Source organism: Megalops cyprinoides, chromosome 15, assembly GCF_013368585.1.
Source record: "Megalops cyprinoides isolate fMegCyp1 chromosome 15, fMegCyp1.pri, whole genome shotgun sequence".
Lineage (NCBI taxonomy): Eukaryota > Metazoa > Chordata > Actinopteri > Elopiformes > Megalopidae > Megalops > Megalops cyprinoides.
Genome location: NC_050597.1, coordinates 32,559,346 through 32,580,591, shown reverse-complemented (window position 1 = coordinate 32,580,591; position 21,246 = coordinate 32,559,346). Strand labels below are relative to the sequence as shown.

General features: G+C 38.3%; 1 protein-coding gene across 2 annotated transcripts in view; it reads right to left on the bottom strand.

Annotated features, from left to right (window-relative positions):
* LOC118790538 (myopalladin-like) overlaps positions 1 to 21,246 on the bottom strand; it is a 77,880-nt gene that overhangs the window by 54,270 nt on the left and 2,364 nt on the right. For both annotated transcript variants that reach the window (XM_036547488.1, XM_036547490.1), the window contains exons 3-7: positions 6,173 to 6,348; positions 2,703 to 2,754; positions 1,905 to 2,274; positions 388 to 459; positions 39 to 180 (exon numbers count right to left, since the gene is read on the bottom strand). In XM_036547488.1, coding sequence (XP_036403381.1) covers positions 39 to 180; positions 388 to 459; positions 1,905 to 2,274; positions 2,703 to 2,754; positions 6,173 to 6,348 — 812 coding nt within the window. The remainder of the gene's footprint in view (positions 1 to 38; positions 181 to 387; positions 460 to 1,904; positions 2,275 to 2,702; positions 2,755 to 6,172; positions 6,349 to 21,246) is intronic.

The following is a 21,246-nucleotide window of genomic DNA, read 5'->3' as shown; positions in this document are numbered from 1 at the left end:
GTTTGCAAAAATGTAATGTCTCCATCAAGCGTACTTACTCTTTTGGAGAATGCGGAAGTCAGGAGAATCATCTATCAAAGTCCCTTCTCTGTACCAGTCCACTCGAGGGGATGGCACGCCTTTGACACGGCACTCCAGCACCACCAACTGGCTCTCAAAGGCATTGACATCCTGGAGACTCTGAGCAGAATCAGAAGCAGACCACCTTTACATTGCATTACATTATTGGCATTTAGCAGATGCTTTTATCCAGAGCTAACCTACATGATTACAGTGTTACAGTGTTTTTACAATGTTATCCATTTATACAGCTGGATACTTACTGAGGCAATTGTGGGTTTTTCTAAGGAAGAAAGACATATATTAATTAAAAGTGTAAAAATTTACCTTTGTAAAAACTGGGGCAGCCATTAGTGGTCTTCCATCCAAACCTTGTGGATAGCAGTTAAAATTTTCACCCTGCAGAATATTGATAAAACAAAACAAGAAATAAGTATACAAGCACATACCGATATTAAGAAAAAATATACCTCCATTTTCTAAGCTTGTAACCTTGTCCTGTGCGTGAAAGCTTGCTACTGGGATTTAAAATGAAGTGCAGTGATGTTGCCTTAGTGGCATAGCATTAGAATTTTTTCTGTATCACATGCTTATGTGCATGCTTATGTGTGCATCATACATCCTGCAGCAAACTGACACACAAACAAGGAAACCATCATTCCCCCATGAACCAGGGCCAATGATACATGCCTTCACCATGAGTCCACCACTCACAGTCCACAGGGCTGCCATACACTGTGTAAAATGGGCCAATACTGAAGATAGGGATTAAAGACCACCCCACTAACACACCCATGATGCAGTGGGGTTGCCTGCTGTCTTTGTACAAAGGACTATGTTTCCACCTGGTAATTTCCCATATGTAAATGTATTGTTAAATGTACTCATCTTGTACATCACTCTGGATAAGAGCATCTCCTAAGCTACAAAATGTGAATTGTGTAGCTATGTGATGTAAAAGAGTCCTTCCACTACTCTAATACTCCCAAGGAAAAAGTTCTCACCCAACTTTACGCTCTGCAACTATGGGGCAACTGACTGTCCCGTCCCGATGGGGTCCCTCCTCTCAGACACGATCACTGAATTATTCCCTCAGTGGTAGAATGACCTCCCCCTTAGGACAGGGGAATCACTGGCCATCCTCCGATGCAGACTGAAGACCCACCTCTTCAGACTGCATCTTGGCTCCACCTCAATCCCTGCCCTCTAACACCTGTTGCGTCTAGCATTTCATAGTTGTTTTATGTGTCGTATTGTGATGTTTTCTCAATTTTGTGTTCTCACTGGTCTGAGAGTGTTTTAGCCTAGTCTGATACTATTGCTCATTTAACTTGAACAGATACACTTATGTTCTATTCTGCTGGAAGCTGCTCTGGATAAGAGCATCTGCTAAATGCATGTAATGTAATGTAATGTAATGGGACTGCTCCTCTCTGCTGGGATGTGGGAATCTCACCTTGAGTATCTCTTTGGCTAGCAGGGGGACTGCTCCTCTCTGCTGGGATGTGGGACTCTCCCCCCATCCCATGCCACATTCAGACACAATAAGAAATTGGAGGAAACCCACATCTGCAGAATATGTCACCCAATATGCACGTGAAGGAAAAGAGACTATTCATGCATATAGACACTCATCCATGTGTATTAGCATGACTTAACGAAAGCATCCCCAAGCCATGTGGCTGTGGTGGGCACACTGCACTTCTCTGTACAGTCCAGTAGCTGTCTGTGTCTGTCTACAGTAGTTTTCTTGATGCTGATTAGAAAGCATAGCTGAGAAAGAGCACAAATAGAAATAACTGAAAAGAAACTGCTGATCAACAGTTTGTGGGATGGTGCATTACCTCCTGTAACGCTGACTGTGGGAGGACCAAATGTAGAGGTTGCAGTATGGAGCCTTCCTGTACAGGCAGTGGTGTATATTCCTGTACAGGTAGTTGTGTGAAATCCTCTTGTACAGGCAATGGTGGGTAATCCTGTACAGGTGGCGATTTGGACCCCTCAGGTAGAGGTGGTGATGTGGTCTCCTTAGGTTGAGGTGGTGGTGTGGACTCCTTAGATAGAGGTGGTGATGTAGACCCCTCCGGTGCAGGATACTGTACAGGTGGTGGGCGAGTGGGTGGTAATCCTGAGAGGGAATCTACCTCACTCACAGGCTCTGCGCTGGCTGATGGAGGCAAAACTGGTAAAGACAGAGAGGTCTTCTTCGGTACCCTTTGTATAGGAAATGAAAAGAGGTTATGAACACAATGTATGGAGGCTGATACGCTAAGCATGTGCCTCTGGTATAGATTAGTGACAAGAGCTGGAGCTGTCTGGAGATACATACATCACTATAACACAATTAAACATTTCCTATCAAAAATAATGCAATACAAGAGATTTACTGTGGATAAATATTAAAATATTTTTCAGGGTGTTTCCCTCCCTTTGCTTCTTTACCTTGCTCTACTTCCTTTGTCCAATCACATTGTTCTCATGCAATTAATTCATTCAGTTGTCTCGCTCGCTTTCTGTTGCTGCTGGATTCCTTTCAAAACCCTTGTATTTGCTTAACTGTGTGTCATTTGTTTCACAGTATTCAATACATAGAATATTCAGTCTTGATATTTGGTGTGTCAAGAATCATTTTGGGTACTCACTTTGTTACATTCACAAAATTCTGCTCTCCATCAGAATCAGAAGAAGAAGCACCTGTGGAATGATTTGACATAAGTAGTGTTCAGTACATATCTACTTATCCAGCAGGTATCTAAATCTACACAACACCATAATTCGATATGTTTCAGGATGACAGGAAAATTATGTTAGAATTTCAAGATAACAACATTGCTTTGTAAAAACTGCAGCATGCCCTGAAAATGAAGTGGGTTGTAAAACCTAAGTTTTAAAAATGCAACTTGCTTGAGTGAATAAAGATTATTCACAAGACAGGATGTTTTAAACACCCCCCCACCCCCCCCAAACACACACGCACACGCGCACGCGCACACGCACACGCACACGCACACGCACACGCACACGCACACGCACACACACACACACACACACATACACACACATCTTTTGAATGTCTATTTCAAAAACTAAGCGCCTCTCTGGGGTTAAAAACTTCCTGACTCATAGAAGATGCAATCCTCTGCAATTTTTTAGGATTTTATAAACTTTAAAGTCCAGTTTACCACCAAAAACTATTTACATGTTTTACAAAAAAAAGTTGGCATCCTCCAACTGGCAGCGGCCTTAATTGCATTGTGGGATTTATAGTATTTTAAATAGCCATTTGCTACAGTTGAGGATCAGTGCTGTGTTTGTGAATTGCACATGCTTGTTGTGTCCTCTGAAAATGCAATTGCTGTTTTATACTTTTTGGGTTTGATAAATTGCTTTTTTGTTCTTTTTTTCTTCCTGCCCTTTTTTCATTGAGGTATCACTCCCAATTTTGCTGGGATTTGAACCAAATTCAGCAGGCTTGTCAGAAATGTTATGAAGCTTTGCATTCTTATGAAAACATAAGCCTCCTAATGTTCCTGGGGCTTGAACTTTGGTACACTGGTTTGATTCATGTCATACAGGTTTTATTGTCATGGCCTTTATTTTAGGGGGTATGAACACAGAAATTTACGTGAAACATTAGCCCTAAAACTACTGTAGAATCAGTTATCTGTTATATGTGGTGTTAGCTCGCCACATACCTTCAGCACAAAGCATTGCAGTTGGTTTGATGTGGGAGGTTAGAGTTTTATTATTTTACCATGAGTCCTCAGCTGTGTTCCATCGGTGGCTTCTTTCATGAAGCAAGGTCTACTAAATCAACATTGAATTCATGGAGGCTAATTCGGACAAAAAGGTATCTTTTAACCTGAAATTTAACTTGAATGATCTGCCTAATTGCATGTGCCTATTTTACTTATAAAAGGTGTCATTAGTCAAATTCTCCACTTGTAACTGTGATTTCCTGTAGAGTAGTAAAAGTGCAGGTAAATTTAAAATACTAATGGAGCTCTCTGAAGTGTATAAATCCACCATAAATACAAAAAGCAATACAGCAGACACTACTACAGCAGGACTTAAAAATGCTGACAGGCTAAAAATGCAAGTTCTACATCATTATATAAGGGACCATAGTGAACAGCTGAAATAGCTGGCCATTACAGTAAATGGGAAACAGATTAACACAAATGTGACTAAACTGAAATATGGACTTATGCCATGTTGTATTCAAGTGTATCATTGTTTCAAGTAGATTTTTAAGTAGGATAATTGATTGTACAATATAGTGGATGCAGTAGATGTAGTCATAAAGAAATATTGGTTCACAGCCTTAAATCATTAAGGTTAATTGTTACATGTAGACTAATGTTTGCTTTCATGCATGTAAGTCAAATCCAATGGGCATCAGGTCTAATCCAAATCATGATCAGATACAAAAACTTTGTCCAAAGTGGCAACAGCATTAAATAAAAACAGCAACAGATTCATAAAAACCTCAGACTATATAGTGGTGTGTCATCTTCTTTGTTGGAAGCAACTACTGAACAAAGGGGGGAAATATTGTAAAACTCAAGATACTGAATAATAAACAGCACACTGTATTCAGTCCTTTTGATTAACTACTTCATTCTACCAAAACACTCCATTCAACAACCCAGATGTTCATTTTTACCATCTGGTATTCTAAAAGCCAAACTTACCAAGATGGCAAAACTTGAAAAAGTACCATCCCATTTGTGACACTCTGCCCCCCTCCCCCAGCCATGTGCATTTTGAAAGATTTTGCCATTGAGAACCAATCCCCTAGCCTGACCAGACTAGTTTCCTTTAAAACTATATAAATGAGTCCCCTTCCTTCCACAGAAATATCATGACACAGAATATATTAACATGCAATTTTATATTTGTTTGAACAGTGTTTAATGAACAAATCTCTAGATTGTCAATTTGTGTTAACAGAGAGCTTTCAACAAAATCACCAAAACGCAATATCTCATTTTGGAGTGGGTTAGAGAGGCCACTGATAATGTGTTTCTGTTAGCTTTTATATTTTCAAGTAATGAAAATTATTAGAAAATGTAAAGCTTAAGTGCTAACAGAATTAAAATCACCTCAAAATCTCTTTATTTGTTGATCAGAACTGTGCCACTAAGCCTTAACTCCCAACCTTTTGAAATTACATTTACCATAGCCCTACTTTTTCACTCTAAACCTCACACTCAAAACAGCACACATAAGCCTATTTAAGAAAGTTTCCTCTTTCATAGCAAACTACAGACTACAGACTACAGTATATATTTACAAGGTTGTTTTCTGAGTGGCTTCATATAGTCAGGCAAAGATTTAAGATATAGAGACTATATATAGAGACATACAGAGATATAGATATAGAGCCTGTCAATGTCAACAAATAAATAAACCAATGTGAACTGCATTTCTTCCACAGAAACACTGGCAAACATAGTCACATGAAATTCAAAAGTGTCATTACATGGCCAAGGATCATTAGTACTGTTTCATGCTATGGGCCCGGAAGTTAAAAAGTATCATGGCACAGCCAAGAATGGGTTTGCTACAGTGAGACATTTATTTAAGGTCTTCTGCATCAAACCTTCATGTGCATGCTGCTGCTGTTTGAATTCACTGTTCAACAGTAATATTAAGTTGCTTATAACCTTCAGTGTGTGAATCCAGCGCGTGTCATTGCTGTGTGATAGTTACATGTACTGTGTGTTTTACTTCCAGGTAAAAGCCTACATTAATTCACTTTTTGGTTACGAGTCCTGCTCCATAACCACTATGCTACACTGCTGCTCTTAGCTAGCTGTCTCCCTGGGAAAATTATTTTGAATATTTTTGATTATCTATAAGACATACTGTACCAATTGGTCTTTTGTGGTATTGTGTTACATACACATTAGATATTGCCTTTTATTTTCATTGAGCTTGTCAGAGTTGTGAGAATGGATTCAACAACTTTGTATCAAGGTGGAGTTCCATTTATGAAAAAATGTTGGAATATATAACTGCCACAGCGTCAAATGCAAATCTTGTCAGTCTCTGAAGTTGAGTGACATTGTAAATGCAAGCAAGACCACTCTGAGGCATGGCCATCTACCTTCAATGTAGATTTCTGCAGAGGTGGAGTCTGTGCCATAAAAGTTAGAGGCAAAGCAAGAGTAGCGGCCAGTGTCTTCTTCAAATGCCTCAGCAATGATTAGTGAGTGCAGTTCTCCATCACTGAGTATCTGGATATCAGGACTGTCCTCCAGCTCCTTCCCTTCACAGAACCATCTAGAAGGCAAACAAGACATGGGATTAGAAATGACACTCACAATCTGCACATTGCTGGCCGTTACCAGCTTTAATGACATCACAGTAATCCTGGCTCCCGGGACAAACAAAAATTAAGGTTTCATCCACAAAATAAACATAAAAGCAAGACTTAAAGTTAAGTTTTATCTTGAAGGTGAACTTAAACATTGATAATGGACTTGGCCACGTCTGTAGTCCAATGTAATGAAATGTGGGTTTAAAGTCTCTACCACATGGCGTACATTGATGGTTGTGTGCATCTGTCTGCTTATCTGCATGTCTTCAGGACTGCCAACTATGTGTGAGGTTATTTGCTATTAAATGCCTCCAAATGTCATGCTGTCTTTTTTCAGGTAACTTACTGCTATTTTGGTGCCAGAAACAGCAATAACCCTTGACATCTCATTTACCACTTCAGTGGAAGGTTTCAAGACTGCTGTTAAGACTTCAGTTAAGACTTATAATTCCATTGGATGGAATTCTTGTTTGGTGATTCTGGTTTGTGGTGATTCTCACTGGTCTGGAAACTTGCAATAGGTACTTTTATTATTAGAGGGTTCTAACTGAACTGCAGCATTTATTTGCAGCGCTCATTACCACACGTGCTTAAACGAACCACATTCAGTGCAATAGTGTCACCCACAATGCCCAGCACTCCTGCTCGTTAGCACCCCTAAAGGCAATCCTTGATAAATCTGACTGTTTATGTCAGATCATTTGTGTCACAGCACTGTTTATTATTCAAAAAATTTAAGTACATGTATTTGACATGACGGTAGGCAGAACTATATATATATCTCTGTATCTTAATATTAAACTGTATTGTAATATTTTACTCCTTTTCAGGCAGAAACATTACTTTAAACATAAGAATCCCACTCCCTGTAATTTATGGTCTTCCAGCTAAGACTACCCTATAATTTAAAAATTTATATAAGGCAACCACTGTAAATCCATCTGAGATTTAAAATATTTTTTTTTTCAAACTCTTGACTGATACTGTGATTCAGATTAACATGAGCCTTCAAATTCAGCAATCCAGTTTCAGTAATTTCCCTAAAATGGTCTGCAATCATTTGGCTTGATTAAATGATTATTTCATGATTGGGTATGAAAATATGGGTATGGAAATATCTTATTTATGTGAGTTCATTTATGCAGTAAAATTCACCATCTGCTATGGTAAATTTGATTAGAAACAGGGAGTTTTTCTGTGCTGCAATTAAATGGAACTCTGATAAAATTCCCAAACAGAGGCATTGCACAGATGTACACCCTGGGGTATGGGAAAAAAACAAATCCTGGATGAACAAATTCTGTGGAAGGGCACAGTTAAGGGCAAGTGAAAATTAATGTGACTATGCAATATTCTGAGGGAAAGTGCTTAGCCCAAGTGAGTGAAAATACCATTTAGGACACACCCATAATTTCTAGTTAATAGTGCTGGCACTTCCCATTTGGGAGCATCATTTCCCGTAATTGGGAAATTTCTGTCTCTGAAGGATAATCCACTCCTTCAATTATGATCAATAATCCACTCCTTCAATTCTTCAGGGCTGGCCCAAGCCCTTATGAGGCCCTAAACAGAATTTGATTTGGGGGGCCCCCACGGCCTTGGTGCCGCCAATACTATTGACTATTGTCAATGCTTGATCATTCGCACACCTACTGTAAATCTAACACATCCATTATCAATTTTATTAGTTGTAGCTGTGTTGCTTACATCATACCAATGCTTATTCAAGCACTCTTGGGGGCCCTCTAGTGGCCACGGGTGCCCTAAACAGGTGCTTAGTTCGCTTATGCGTTGGGCTGGAGCTGCTGTCACTCCCTTTATTCCCCTTTAGTTTAAATGCCCTGTATATATGCAACACTCTGCCACTAGGCTCCTAACAAAACAAAGCACATATTTACACAATCTGGGAAGACAACAGAAACTAGAAAGGAAAATTTGAGGACAAACTGTAAATTGGCTTGAAAAAGCATAGTAGTAGCAACAGGCTTTGCTCAAGAATTTGTTCAAGTGTTAGAATAATCAAATTTGGAACATTTTATCCATGTTAGTAAAGGAATATCTACTATCAGGAATCAGGAATATCTACTATCATTAAATATTTTAGGCATTGACACAGGAAGCTCAAGAAACACAATCCTGTACTAGAGGAAGATATTGGCCAAGTGGCAAGCTGTAGGAGGAGTTAGGTATAGAAAATTGGATGGAACAAGAAAAGAAGAAGCAGAGGAGGAAGAGTATGTTAACAGAACAATAATTTAATGCAATGGCAGTTTTCTCATTTTACAGGTCACACAGTAGTGCATTGTCTTTTGGCACAAAAACAATCTCAACAGTGATGTTGGTGATCAATATATTTAATTTTTACTGTCAATTTGTTGTACCAGTGATTCACATAACAGGTGTGACATACACCTTAAACCAGCAAAGGACCCATAACGGGATCAAATAAGTCAGCATGATTATAATGAGCTTACAATATGCAGCATGCAGTACAATAAAGTGTGTAAATACTTATGGGGAAATTGTCTTGATACATTTTCTCCAAAGAAAATGAGGTCATGATTGGAGTTGAAATGTTGAAATTTTAGTCTAAAGAGATGGTTAAGGCATGCTGGACCTTGTTATTATGTTGTTGTCTGGGGGGGGGGGGGGGTGTTTAGGTTTTGTCAAAATTACACATATAAACATTACATTCGTAAGAACATTATCTAGAGAATCAAAATACATAGGTCTACAGTTTGAAGCATGATAATTAAGCTAAGGTTATTTGTAACCTTAGGTAGCTATAAAAATAAAAGAAAAATAGAGAGTAACAGCATTTCAAGCTAACGTCAGACTTATATTCATTTCCAAATTTGCCTTTGAAATGTTTCATAGGCCTACTATTATTGACACCGTCGCCTACATAAGCTGTTTTTTAATCAGTGGCGTTGTGTGAAACGTTAGCTAGCCTTTTAATATGAAAGAAATAGCCTAGCCTTCATCATGGCCAGAGTACGCATATTTAACATGTTTCATACAATTGCCTTTACTGTACGCTGTACTAGGTTACTGTTTTGAACTTTTCATACAGATAATGGCATAACAATCATTGCTTTTTCTTAAAGAATGGTATGCTGCCAGTTCACACACAAGCCACCTGCTGCTGCCAACATGCGTAAATTCCAATTGCTGCTGTCAGTAGAAGTGCTGATGATGCAAGGGGCTGCACTTGCGCCCTCTCTCACTCTCACAACTCTCACACACAGCGGACACTAAATAACAATTCTAAACTGAATTAAGCATGCACTCATCTCGGAGGAGAAATTTTCAACCACTAATTTTTTATCCAGTTGTATTTAGCTTCAAATTTTATTTTTAGCTCTAAAAAAATTACTGACCTCATAGCTGGTTACGGGCATGGGCACAGACCCCTGTAACTACAGTCAGTTGACTTGGGCCATATCAGAATTACTGATTCTGAATGCTTATTAGTATTAAATGATATCAAAACACTTATCATCATGAATATGGCCACCAAAAACAGAAGAAAGGAATTCTTACATTTACTTTTCATTTCATTTACTCAGAAATCATCTCATGAACCACTGTGCTCATCTGTGTGAAATATGGTATGCATAATCTTTGGACAGCCCTATCATCAGTATTTGCATGAGAAAACTGTAAAAAAAAAAAAAAAAAAAACTCAGTATGACTTCCAGGCCTAGATCAAATGTCCTATACATAGTTCAAATAACATGAATCCTATAAACCTTCTTTGAAATATGTCAGCATTAATAACATTGTATATGGCAAAAGGAATCATCTGCTCAGTGAATTATCACATGGGTTGGCCGCCATTGTGGATTATGCTGTAATTTTAATGTATTTGAAAAATTTAACAAGGAACGTTTTTGTAATGTAAACCACTAACTTCTGCACTATTATGTATTAATTCTGTATTTTTACATAATGCTTAAGCAACAGGAAATGATGAGCTGAAACACACAAAACCTGCCTAACACATGTGCTGCCATCTGTATGATTTCTTAAATACATTTTTGGCTGAAACATTCACTTTTAAACAGCACTATCTTCAGCTAAGAATAATTTTAAAAGGGCAGGCATGCAGATTTGGGCAGTTATTTTCAACAAAGTTACAAAGACAAATGTAAATACCAGTTTAGAACAGTTGCAATGTTTATATGCTATATTCTATTTGGACAATGGCACAGTTTTTGTTTATTTGGCCCTGTACTCCAGCTATTTGGATTTGAAACAATACAGTGACTATGAGCTTAATGCAGGCTGACATTTTTTATTGTGGGGGCATTTTCATCCATATTGGATAAACAGTTTAAACATTACAGCACATTATGTGCATGGCCCCTTCCATTGCAGGGTACCGCGAGTATTTGGACAGATTAACATTATAGTTCAATAATGTGGTCATGTTTAGTACTTAGTTGCATTTTTTGCATGCAATGACTGCCTGAAGTCTACAACCAACAGATGTCACCAGACACTTGGTGTAACCCCTGGTGATGCTCTTCCAGATCTGTACTGTAGACATCTTCGCTTCTTGCTTGTGTTGGGGGCTTTTTGCCTTTAGCATGTGAAATGCATGCTCAGTTAGATTCAGATTAGGTGATTGCTTTGGCCAGTAAAGAATGTTTCCCTTTTTCTCCATGAAAAACTCCTTGGTTGCTATGGTAGTGTGTTTGGAGTCATTTTCCTGCTGCATGATAAGACACTATCCATTAATTTGGGAGGAATTTGGTTGTAACTGAGCAAACGTGATGTTTGCTATGCTTCAGAATTCATGCTGCTGCATCTAAGAAGACAGATCCAATTCCAGTGTAAACCATACATGTCAAAGCCATAACACTGTTTCCACCATGTTTCACCATGTTCCAGTTCCTTTTTTTCAAAACTTTCCTCTTTCGATCACTCTGGAATAAGTTACTTTGTTTCAGAACTCCACGGGCTCTCTGAGGTACATTTTATAAAACTGTAACGTGGCCATTCCATTCTTGAGAGTTCCTAGTGTTTTGAATCTCGCAGCGTACCCTCTCACGTTCTGCTAGTGCAGTTTTCTGTGTATAGTATTGTTTAACACATCTATCCTGAAGATTCTGTTGAACCATTTTTAGGGGAGGGGGTCATCACTATTTAAAATGCCTACTGTTTTGACTGTGTTGCTGATTGATTCATCCTGATTTTTCAGCCTCATGATGGCCAGCTTTAATTGCATTGCAAGTTTTTTACATTTAACTATAGTTGTATAGGTCAAACCCAAAACATATGTTTTAATAAAACCTCACCATGGGCCAGTACAAATCAGTCTAAATATAGCTCTGTCAGGCACACTGACACAGACTCAGTCCAGTGCCCCCCCCCCCCCCCCCCCCCCCCACACACACACACACCACCAGCTGTCAGTGCCATTCACAGTCACTATGACAGTACTCATGATATTGCTATAGTAACCTGCAATGAGAGACAAGGGCAGCCTGCTGAAGCCTGGCTGTAAAAAGCTGTGCTTAGGAATGATCTGCCAATAGTTGATGGATGGACACTTTTGGTCTTCTGCCAGTTTTATTGTAAATTTGGTGCTGGTCTTTGTTCTATTCATTAAGAAAGGTATCATGAAGTATTCAGTGTATATAGACAGCTTTTTGGGTCTTCACATGCATGGGTTTGTCAGTTACAGATGATGTTTCTTTGTACTTTATGCTTCACCTTGGTAGTGATGCACTGTTTCCATGTACATCAGCATGTTTCTTTTCGTTACAGAGGAACACAATTCAAAGTCAATATCCTTATCCATATAAGAAGACATACTTCATGTTTTGTAAATTGATTGTGTGTATCCAATGACCACACCCCTCTGAAAATTAGAATTAGAATAAAACAATAATTCATGCTTAATGAAATTTTAACCTACTAACCTCAGATTTAAAACCTCAAATAGATGTCGATGACATACTAAAATGTCAAGAGAGATCTTGGTTTAACCCTGCTGAAAAGTGTAATAACACATGAAAATCAATTAATTCCACTAGTTCTGTTGCTGGATCAAAAGAAAAATCATACCAGCACATTTGTAAAACTCTCACATTATTATAATGTTGTGAAACATGCTTTCGCCTTTGAGGTCTTTATCAAAGCCCCCCCCCCAACATCTATAGCTTATGTGTGACTAAGACAGCACACAGCGAGCTGTGACTCAGATTGCCCCACTGCATCTGATATTTCAGGACCATTCTGCCTAGGTATGGATAAGTGTTGAGTTACATTCCTCATGCGTAACAGTCTAATTTGAAAGCATTAGCAGTACAACATTGCTTTTCCCTCTTGGTCCTGCAGCTGTCGTTGTTTTCATCATAAGGAAAGATGCCCCACAACTTGGGCCAAAAGGAGTCCACACTGTGGTGCATACCATACTAAAGCTCCACACTCCAGGCAGACACAATTCTAACTTGAATTCTGTGGTTTGAATGCAACCAGGAATTAATGTACGAATACAGTGTTCTCTCCTATACATAGGCAAAGCAGATAGTGTCAGCAGTGGGAGCTGTGGTCCTTTTCTCTTGGCACTCTCTATTTTGATTGGTCTACATACCCAATTTGACTGTATAGTTGTATTTCACCTTTATATGTATTGTATTTTTACTGATTAATGTGTCTTATGTGCAGTTCTAATGCCAGAGGTGGAAAACCCCGGCTTCAGACAGTAAAAGTCCTGCCACATATTTGTTCCACCCATGCACGATATGAGCTGAATTTAATTAGCATAACTCTTCAGCCAGGAAATCACCTTGTTTAGTGAATGGCTAGAACAAATACATGGCAGGACTTTTATTTTCTGAAGCCAGGGTTTTCCACCTCTGTCTAATGCCAAAAACAACATTTGACAAAAGCAAGAGTCTTACAGATTCTACAAAAGTTAGTTTTCTCATATATATGTATTCCTATATTATTCATATGTTGATGTCTCCTCCATATATTCATTGCATGCTATTTCCTTCATGTTATTTCTCTCATAATATGTCATGTTGTAGAAGTACTGATGCAGACTTTTGTAGTGTATAAGCCTAATTTTACTGGATTTGATTTACCATTGTGTTTAGATGAAAACAGTGTTTTACTGCATTTTAGCACAAACTAAACAATGCAATCCAGCCCTTGTCACTCACATTTATGTGCTGGGAGACATGAAGACAATAAATAAGACAATTTTTTGAGCTGTGCATTGTTTTAAGTGACCCAAACACACAAATACATTGCTAATAAACTGCAGTACATAATTTCAATGATGAAGACTGGCACCTCAAAGACACACCATGGTAGTTGTTACTGAACCACATGAAAATTGAGGGCATCACAATGTCTAATGAAGGGTTCTCATTTTCATAGTGTTGGCCTTGCCTTAAGTGAGACCTGTCATGTTGTACAAATCAGTAGCATGCAGATTTTATCCTGTCATTTTTAAGCACCTATTTATATGATATTTATACAACATTTGATAAATACATTACTACCAATTAACTATGAACTGATATCAGGTTCTAACATTAATATTTAGAGTTAAATATATATTTAGTCAAATGAAAAGCCAACAACTAAAGTGGACATCTGTTTTTTAGCTTGTTCAAAATTGAGTTATACAAGTTAAGTTGTAATTTGTTTTTTAACAGTATGAACAGTCCCTGTAAATTAGTTGTTTCTTTTGCAGGAATATTTGCATGTACAATTGTTTGTTGTACTAACCATCTAACAAACAAAGTAAGCTGAAAAGCCATATTGCAGTATACTCTCGGCTTCTTATGAACATTGGTATTCAGAAGTTATACAGAGGTTATAACAGTAACTATGTATTCTCTGCCACAATAGGTTAGAACTGGAAAAAAGCTGCTTGAACCTGTAATGTAGTTCATACCACTCCCTTGATTACAAATTAGCCATACTATAAACTATACAGTCAAAGAAGGAATGTGGCATAATATTACAAACAAGTATAACAAATAAACAACACTAAGGTAATGTAATTAAGATCACTTACCATACATCTATTTTTGAGAAATGCCATGGCTTGAGGTTTATTATTAAAAAGGCCTTTTCTTATATTATGAGGAAGAGCAAGGTCCACATTCAGCACACAAACGCGAATGCACCCAAGAGGACTGAAGTCTTCAACATCTTTGAGCACCACCCATCTTTCATTATAACCTTTGGTGTTAACTACTGTGCTTGTCTGTCATGTCCAGAAAGAATGCACTCCAACTAAAGCCAAGGACAGCTGTTGCAGCTGATTTACTCCTCTTTCTTCTAGAGTGAATCAGTGTTTGTCATACTCCATCCTTAATTTCACTGTGGTATAGCAGCCCACATGAGGAGTGGTGTATTAAGTGGGTACCAATGCACTGCAGCGCTGTTCGCTGGCCTCAGGGTGATCCAATGCTGCGGTTGCCGCTTGCCTGGCTCCAGCTGCCAATGCTTTTCACTTGTCTGACATACAGACTTCTCCTCTGTGCCTCTCTGAAAAACACCAGAGCGGCCTTGGTTTCCTAGCCTCTGTAAGACAGCACTTCTACTGGGCTACAGAGAGAACAAACCTAAGTCCTTTCAGTTTCTTTCAAAATAAAAAGAAATTTTGTAGTGTTTTAATTAGGGCTGTCAATGTTAACATGTTAACACTCGCGATTAATCTGGAAACCTTAACGTGTTAATTTTTTTGACGCAAATTAATCATATTATCAAGTTTGACCCCAACTTCCTCCCATAATTCCAGCATGGATTTTTACCTGGCTGAATTACTGAAAGGTGTGGCAAACACACGAAACACAAAGACTGAAGAGATATCCCCCAGTGTGCTGAATGGCAAATTTCATTTTAAAAAGCTTCCAGATGGAAGTTTCACCGAAGTACAAGAAGTCTGAAGTACCATCTTCGGGCAAAGCACATCTTTGCTGATGTTAGCAAAGATGCTAGCACTGAGACAGGATCAAGCTGTGTTTGTCAAACTACACTGGCAGAGTGCAGTCGGGCAAGTCTGTCAACAAAGCGACAGCAACTAAGCTAAATAATGCAATCGCTAAATGGATCACCATGGACTGCAGGCTCATGAACACTGTTGAAGACCAAGGGCTTCAAAGCATTTTCCAGATCGCCTCAGATGACCTATCATACAAGCCACCTTCGAGGGGAACTATTGTCACAGGAATTCATGAATTGTATGGCAGTGAAAAGGCAACGAAAGCGGAGCAGTTGGCACAAGCTATATTTATTGCACTGACTGGAGATCACTGGACATCAGTAAGCAACCATACCTACCTTGGTGTAGCAGCACACCTAATCGATGACAAATGGCAACTGCACTCGTTCGCGTTAGGTGTGGTGAAAACAGAGGAAAGGCATTTTGCTGAAGTATGCACTAGCCATTTAATACAATTAATATAATAGTCACTTTGTTATTGTATTTTAGAAATAATTTTAGGCCTGTCCCCTAAATGGGCGTTAACTGAATGAAAAGTGATTAATTATGCTGGTCTTGTGTGTTTGTAGGTATGTCACTCCTGGGTGGTGACAAATATGTGTCCTGCTCTGTGGTGCTGCCTGCACTCTGCCACCTCTTGCGTACAATGGAGGTCTCAGATGTTGACCCTGCCTATATAGTGCGCTTCAAGGCTGCATTTACAGAGGACCTCAACAGACGAAAGGAGAACACAAACCTGTCATGGCTAAAGGTAGCAACAGCTCTAGATCCCAGATTCAAGGACCTCAGGTGCCTGCCCAGAGCAGAGAGTGAAGAGGTGTGGCAAAAGCTGAGTGAGATGCTGAAGGACAGAGAACCTGCATCACAGCCCTCCAGAGAGGAAATGGAACCAGAGCCACCTAAGAAGAAGATGGCCCTCCTACTGATGGAGTCAGAGTCTGATGATGAGGCACTGTCCACAGACAAAACTCTAGACAGGTATAGGGCAGAGCCCAGTGTCAGCATAGAGGCATGTCCACTACAGTGGTGGTCGGCACACACAGGTGCCCATGGTAAGCTGGCCCATATTGCACAAAGGTACTTGGCTACACCTGCCTCAGCAGTGCCATGTGAGAGACTGTTTTCTTTGGCAGGCCACATTGTGCAGAAGAAGAGGTCAGCTCTGTCATCTGAAAATGTCAACAAGCTAGTCTGCCTGAGCAACTGGTTCAAAGAAAAGTAGACTTTATGAACTGGTTGGCTGAAGTCATGTCACATAAGTTCACACTGTTTCAAGTAATCTTATTCAACTAAAATTATTACATTTTTTATTCAATTGACAGCACTAATTTTAATATGATATTCCCTAATTGGAATCCCTTAATTTCACTTCTATTTGTTTTCTATTTGATTTCTTTATTTGAAACTTTGATATGGATTTATGCAAAATTATGCAGTAAGGTATTATTATTAATCCAGTGATGTATCTGTAATGTTAAATGTTGTCATTGAAATTTTAACAAGATTGTTGATTTAGATTTAAATTAATACTAAATTTTAAGTGTCACAATTGCTGAGGAGTCATTACATAGCATGTCATATTCTGTTAAGTTCCACAGCAAGTGGAAGAGGAAGTGTGAGAATATCACAAATGTTTTTGAGGATACAGCGTGAATGGTTAGACTTAAGTGTTTATGTGAACAAAGATGCAGTTTGAGTTTTCAGTCCAGAATATGGTTATAATAATAATTAGCAGTTCTGACTGTTGTGGGGAGCTCATTCTACCACTGGGGGTCAGATTAACAAAAGGTGTGACCAAGAAGATGGAAAAGGGATGGAAGAGGTGACTAGAGGTTGTGGAGCAGAGCAAATATGTTAAGAACTGCAACTTCATGAAGCATCTTGAAGCCAATCAAGACATACTGTACATTTGCATACATACACTATGTGTGATTTCATAGCTAATATCATATTAAATTAAATTAGACTTAAAGGACAGACATAATGCTCCCACTTCAGATCATGGTTTGAGTTTGACCTGCACATATTTATGGGTTCTCACTAAGGCTCAGTGTTAGTGTCTGCTGTTGTTCAGGTCCCATGAACAAAAATGGCCTATTACATTATTGTCATTTAGCTGACCCTCTTATCCAGAGCAAATTACAGCTTATCCACTTATATAGCTGGACAATTACTGTGGCAATTGTTGGTTAAGTACTTTGCCCTTGGGTACAACAGCAGCGCTCAAACTGGGAACCAGCGACCTTTTGGTTACAAACCATGCTCCTTACCACTACACTACACTGCTGGCATGTAAACAAAACTGACATTAGTCTGCAATGTCTAGGATTCAGACTAGAAATAGTTAATTCTGTTGCTCATGAAAATAATTCCTGGTTTAAAAACAAATCATCCCTAGGACTGTTTCATACTCTGGCCTGCATTTCACCAGCCTGGCCAATAATTTTATTTCTATCATCCACATGGGTCCACAATGTATTTTTAAGATATCACAACACGCAGTCTAATTTAGTCTATGAAAGGTATCATTTTATAATGTGATGACAAGCAACTGCATCTAAGATTTCACATTTGTAACAGTCTAAATATAATACAATATGACTCAGTGTGCTACTGCATTGTACACTCTGGAATGAAAAAAACACCCTTTCATACACAAAAATTGTTTCATTTGGCAGTAAACTGGCATGGTTCACTGTTTACCTAAAGTTTTTCATCTTACCATCTGAAGAGAATGAGTTATTTCAAATTTTGCATTATATCCAAGTGCAGAATTTTGAAAAGACTCAAAATAATAACAATACGCAAAATACTAACAATAATGAAAATGTTACTAAGGTTATGTATTAAAATTAGTGATTTCAGTGCAAGCATTGACAAGTACAGGGGGAAGACAAAGATAGTAGATAATTAGATAGATAGATAGACAGTAGATAATTATTACAAGATAATTATAAGTTAACTGCTATAATTTATCAGCTGTGATCTCAGAGGTCACAGAGATGGCTATGTTCGTGCTTTTTCTTGGATGGTTTTGCAGGATGCCAAACAGTACAGACATGTAGTGGTTTTGCTGTAATGTAAATGTTGATCTATATATTTATTTGATATTTATTTGATAATGTTAGTAAGTATAAAGCAGCAAGGAAACAAATAAAGCTGTTTATTATCTCAGCTGTGGTGAATTACATTAAAAGCAAAGATGGCATATTCCCTCACAGTTTGGCATTTGACATGAGCTTTAAAATTTCGAGTGTAGAAAAGGTGCATACATGTTGAGGTATTACAACAATGTAAGTGTGGGTCTTTACTATATGCTCTTTTCTAACTTTGGACTTTAAAAGGCAGAGATGTGAAGCTCCAAGTAACATATAAGCAAGCACGGCCATATTAAATCTGGAGGGTAGTTTTTCAACCGCAGTACATGGCATAAAGAGAGAAGCTGTCTCGCGTGCTGACATTTTCAGCATTTGAGATAAAGTTGTACAAAATAATTTAATAACAATTAGGTAGACTGGCTTTGGGGGTCTTCATTTTGATGTCACCAATTTAAGGGTAGACCTGTTTTGGTTATGTTTCTACTGACATACAGAATGAGTATTTAGTATATGTGAGTACCTTGACGCGAGTGTCTGTGTCTGCTTAAATTGTTTTGTGTTTATCCTTTATTTTGGTACTATATGTTATGGCTTAGAATGATACTATGCATTTGAATTCATGTAGTGTAATAGAGGAGAATGCTGACAATATTGTTTCAATGAGGGAGCTTGTGAGGGCTATCATGATGCCTTTGTAGTCTGTAAATGGTGAATCTATCAGGTCAGGGATGCAGTACATGTTATGTGCATGTTATTACCAAGGTAACCGAAAATAAAATAATTTAGTTAGCAAACCAGTGTTATCCATTGTAAACTTTATTTCCAAGATAGATAGCTGGCCAGCAAACTGTCAGTTTTCAAAGTTATCAGCTAGCGTATGAAAATGCTTAGGACCACCATTTCATATGAGTGCAACACAATATTGTCAAAAAGTCTGGTAAGATTACCATGCAATATTTTTGTTACATGTATTTTATTCATGATTTGTTCTATAAGCCCTTACATAATTCTACACTTTCATTATGACCAAACCGGAATATGTCCTGATATGTCATCACAGTACAGGGTATACCAAGATCCTCCTTTCTCAACCTGTCATCTTAAATGTGATGTTAAATGTTGTGGCTGACATCTGTCATCTTATGGCTGTAGAATCAGAGGCTGATACACAAAGTCCCTGTGCTCTCCCTGTCACAGTGAAATTCACATCTGCCCTCTCTGGTTCTGTCTCTCTCTCCCTGTTGCTCTACTCACCCAGCATGCTTTTCACCATCTAACCATGTACTCAGTCTGTATTCCAATTCATTATTTAAACCTACTGTAGTCCTTCATGCTTGAATTAATGCTGGAAGCCAATGCTGCAGGCCCAGGCAGATCAACTGCCAATGTGATTGGCTTGAAAAAAAAAGACATACACACAACAATTAGCTGGAAGCCTCAACCTCTGACTAAGGGCAAAAATTCGATCGTGTTAGAAATTCTGTACAATTTGAGAATGTGCATGTGGATGTGCTCTCCTCTATATATATTCTCTGTACATGCTAAACCCCAAACTATGTATATGAGATTGGGAAAGGACAATATAAATCCAAAGGTAGGTGTATCAACACTGTAAAGTGAAAACACTGTTTTTAAATATTAAAGAATATTTATCACAGATTAGGTGCAATCAAGTCATCCATACCCTGCTGAACAATAAGCAAAAAACATTGAATTATGTCATTTCTCTTTTGGGAAAAATATAACCTTAGCTAACATGGAAAATTATGTATATGTAATTACTGTACCAACATAGCTAGCTAGCCATTTAGCCAAACAAGAGTAAAATTTAGGAAGCTAACCAAAGGAGCATGTTCAGTTGTTTTTCATTAACACCTAAAGCATCGGCAAACTGTAAAGAGCTCCCTCGCCAGTGTCAGGAACTTCAATAGCCTATTCAATAAAGAAACACTAAATTCAGCATTCCAGTCATCCACCCATAACATCCAATGCTTTTATTTTTCATGCCACAGACCATTTTCTATTTACCCACCATTTTAAAGAGCAAGTATTTAGCCATAGAACATTTCTGTGAGGAAAGCTTGCATGTAAATGAACTGAACATGGGAACCCTGATTTTCCTAGATCTAGATTTTATTTGTGACTAACACACAAAGGGATGTAGTTTTAACCAAAAACAAAAGCCTAATTACAAATTTCATATAATAGGTGGTGACCATTTTTAATTTGTATTTTTACATATTTTCACAGTCCTCCAGACACTGTCAAATATATTTTCATACCTGAGTTATGTCCTTCTTCTCAGTTGTTTTACATGAAATAACCTAAAAACCCTCTCTATTTCGCCATCACATTGTATTAGAAATGTACTGCCCTCTGCCTGCCCCTCAACACTCACCTGCTGCAACCGTACTTGGTTCCTTGTGACCAGCAGGAGCTGTGAAATTTGGTTTTCTGGCATTATCACATATTATATAATGATATTTGTATTGGAGCAATCAACACTAAACCTTTCATCTAACTTATCCTTGTATAGTACCTCATAATGAGAATTGTCCCATTTGGTCATTTCTGATTTGATTTCTCAATACTGAAATATTCGATAAAGATGAGCCACTGATTTCATTGTAACGAAATGGTGATTGCTGTCTTTCTGCATTTTTCCCACATTGCTTTGTTTGAAATGTCTCTACAAAAACAGGAGTGCAAAGTAAGGTAAATGCAGCTACTACTAATGGATTACAGCAAAAGAAAAACTGACACAGTATGACTAAACCATTATCCTC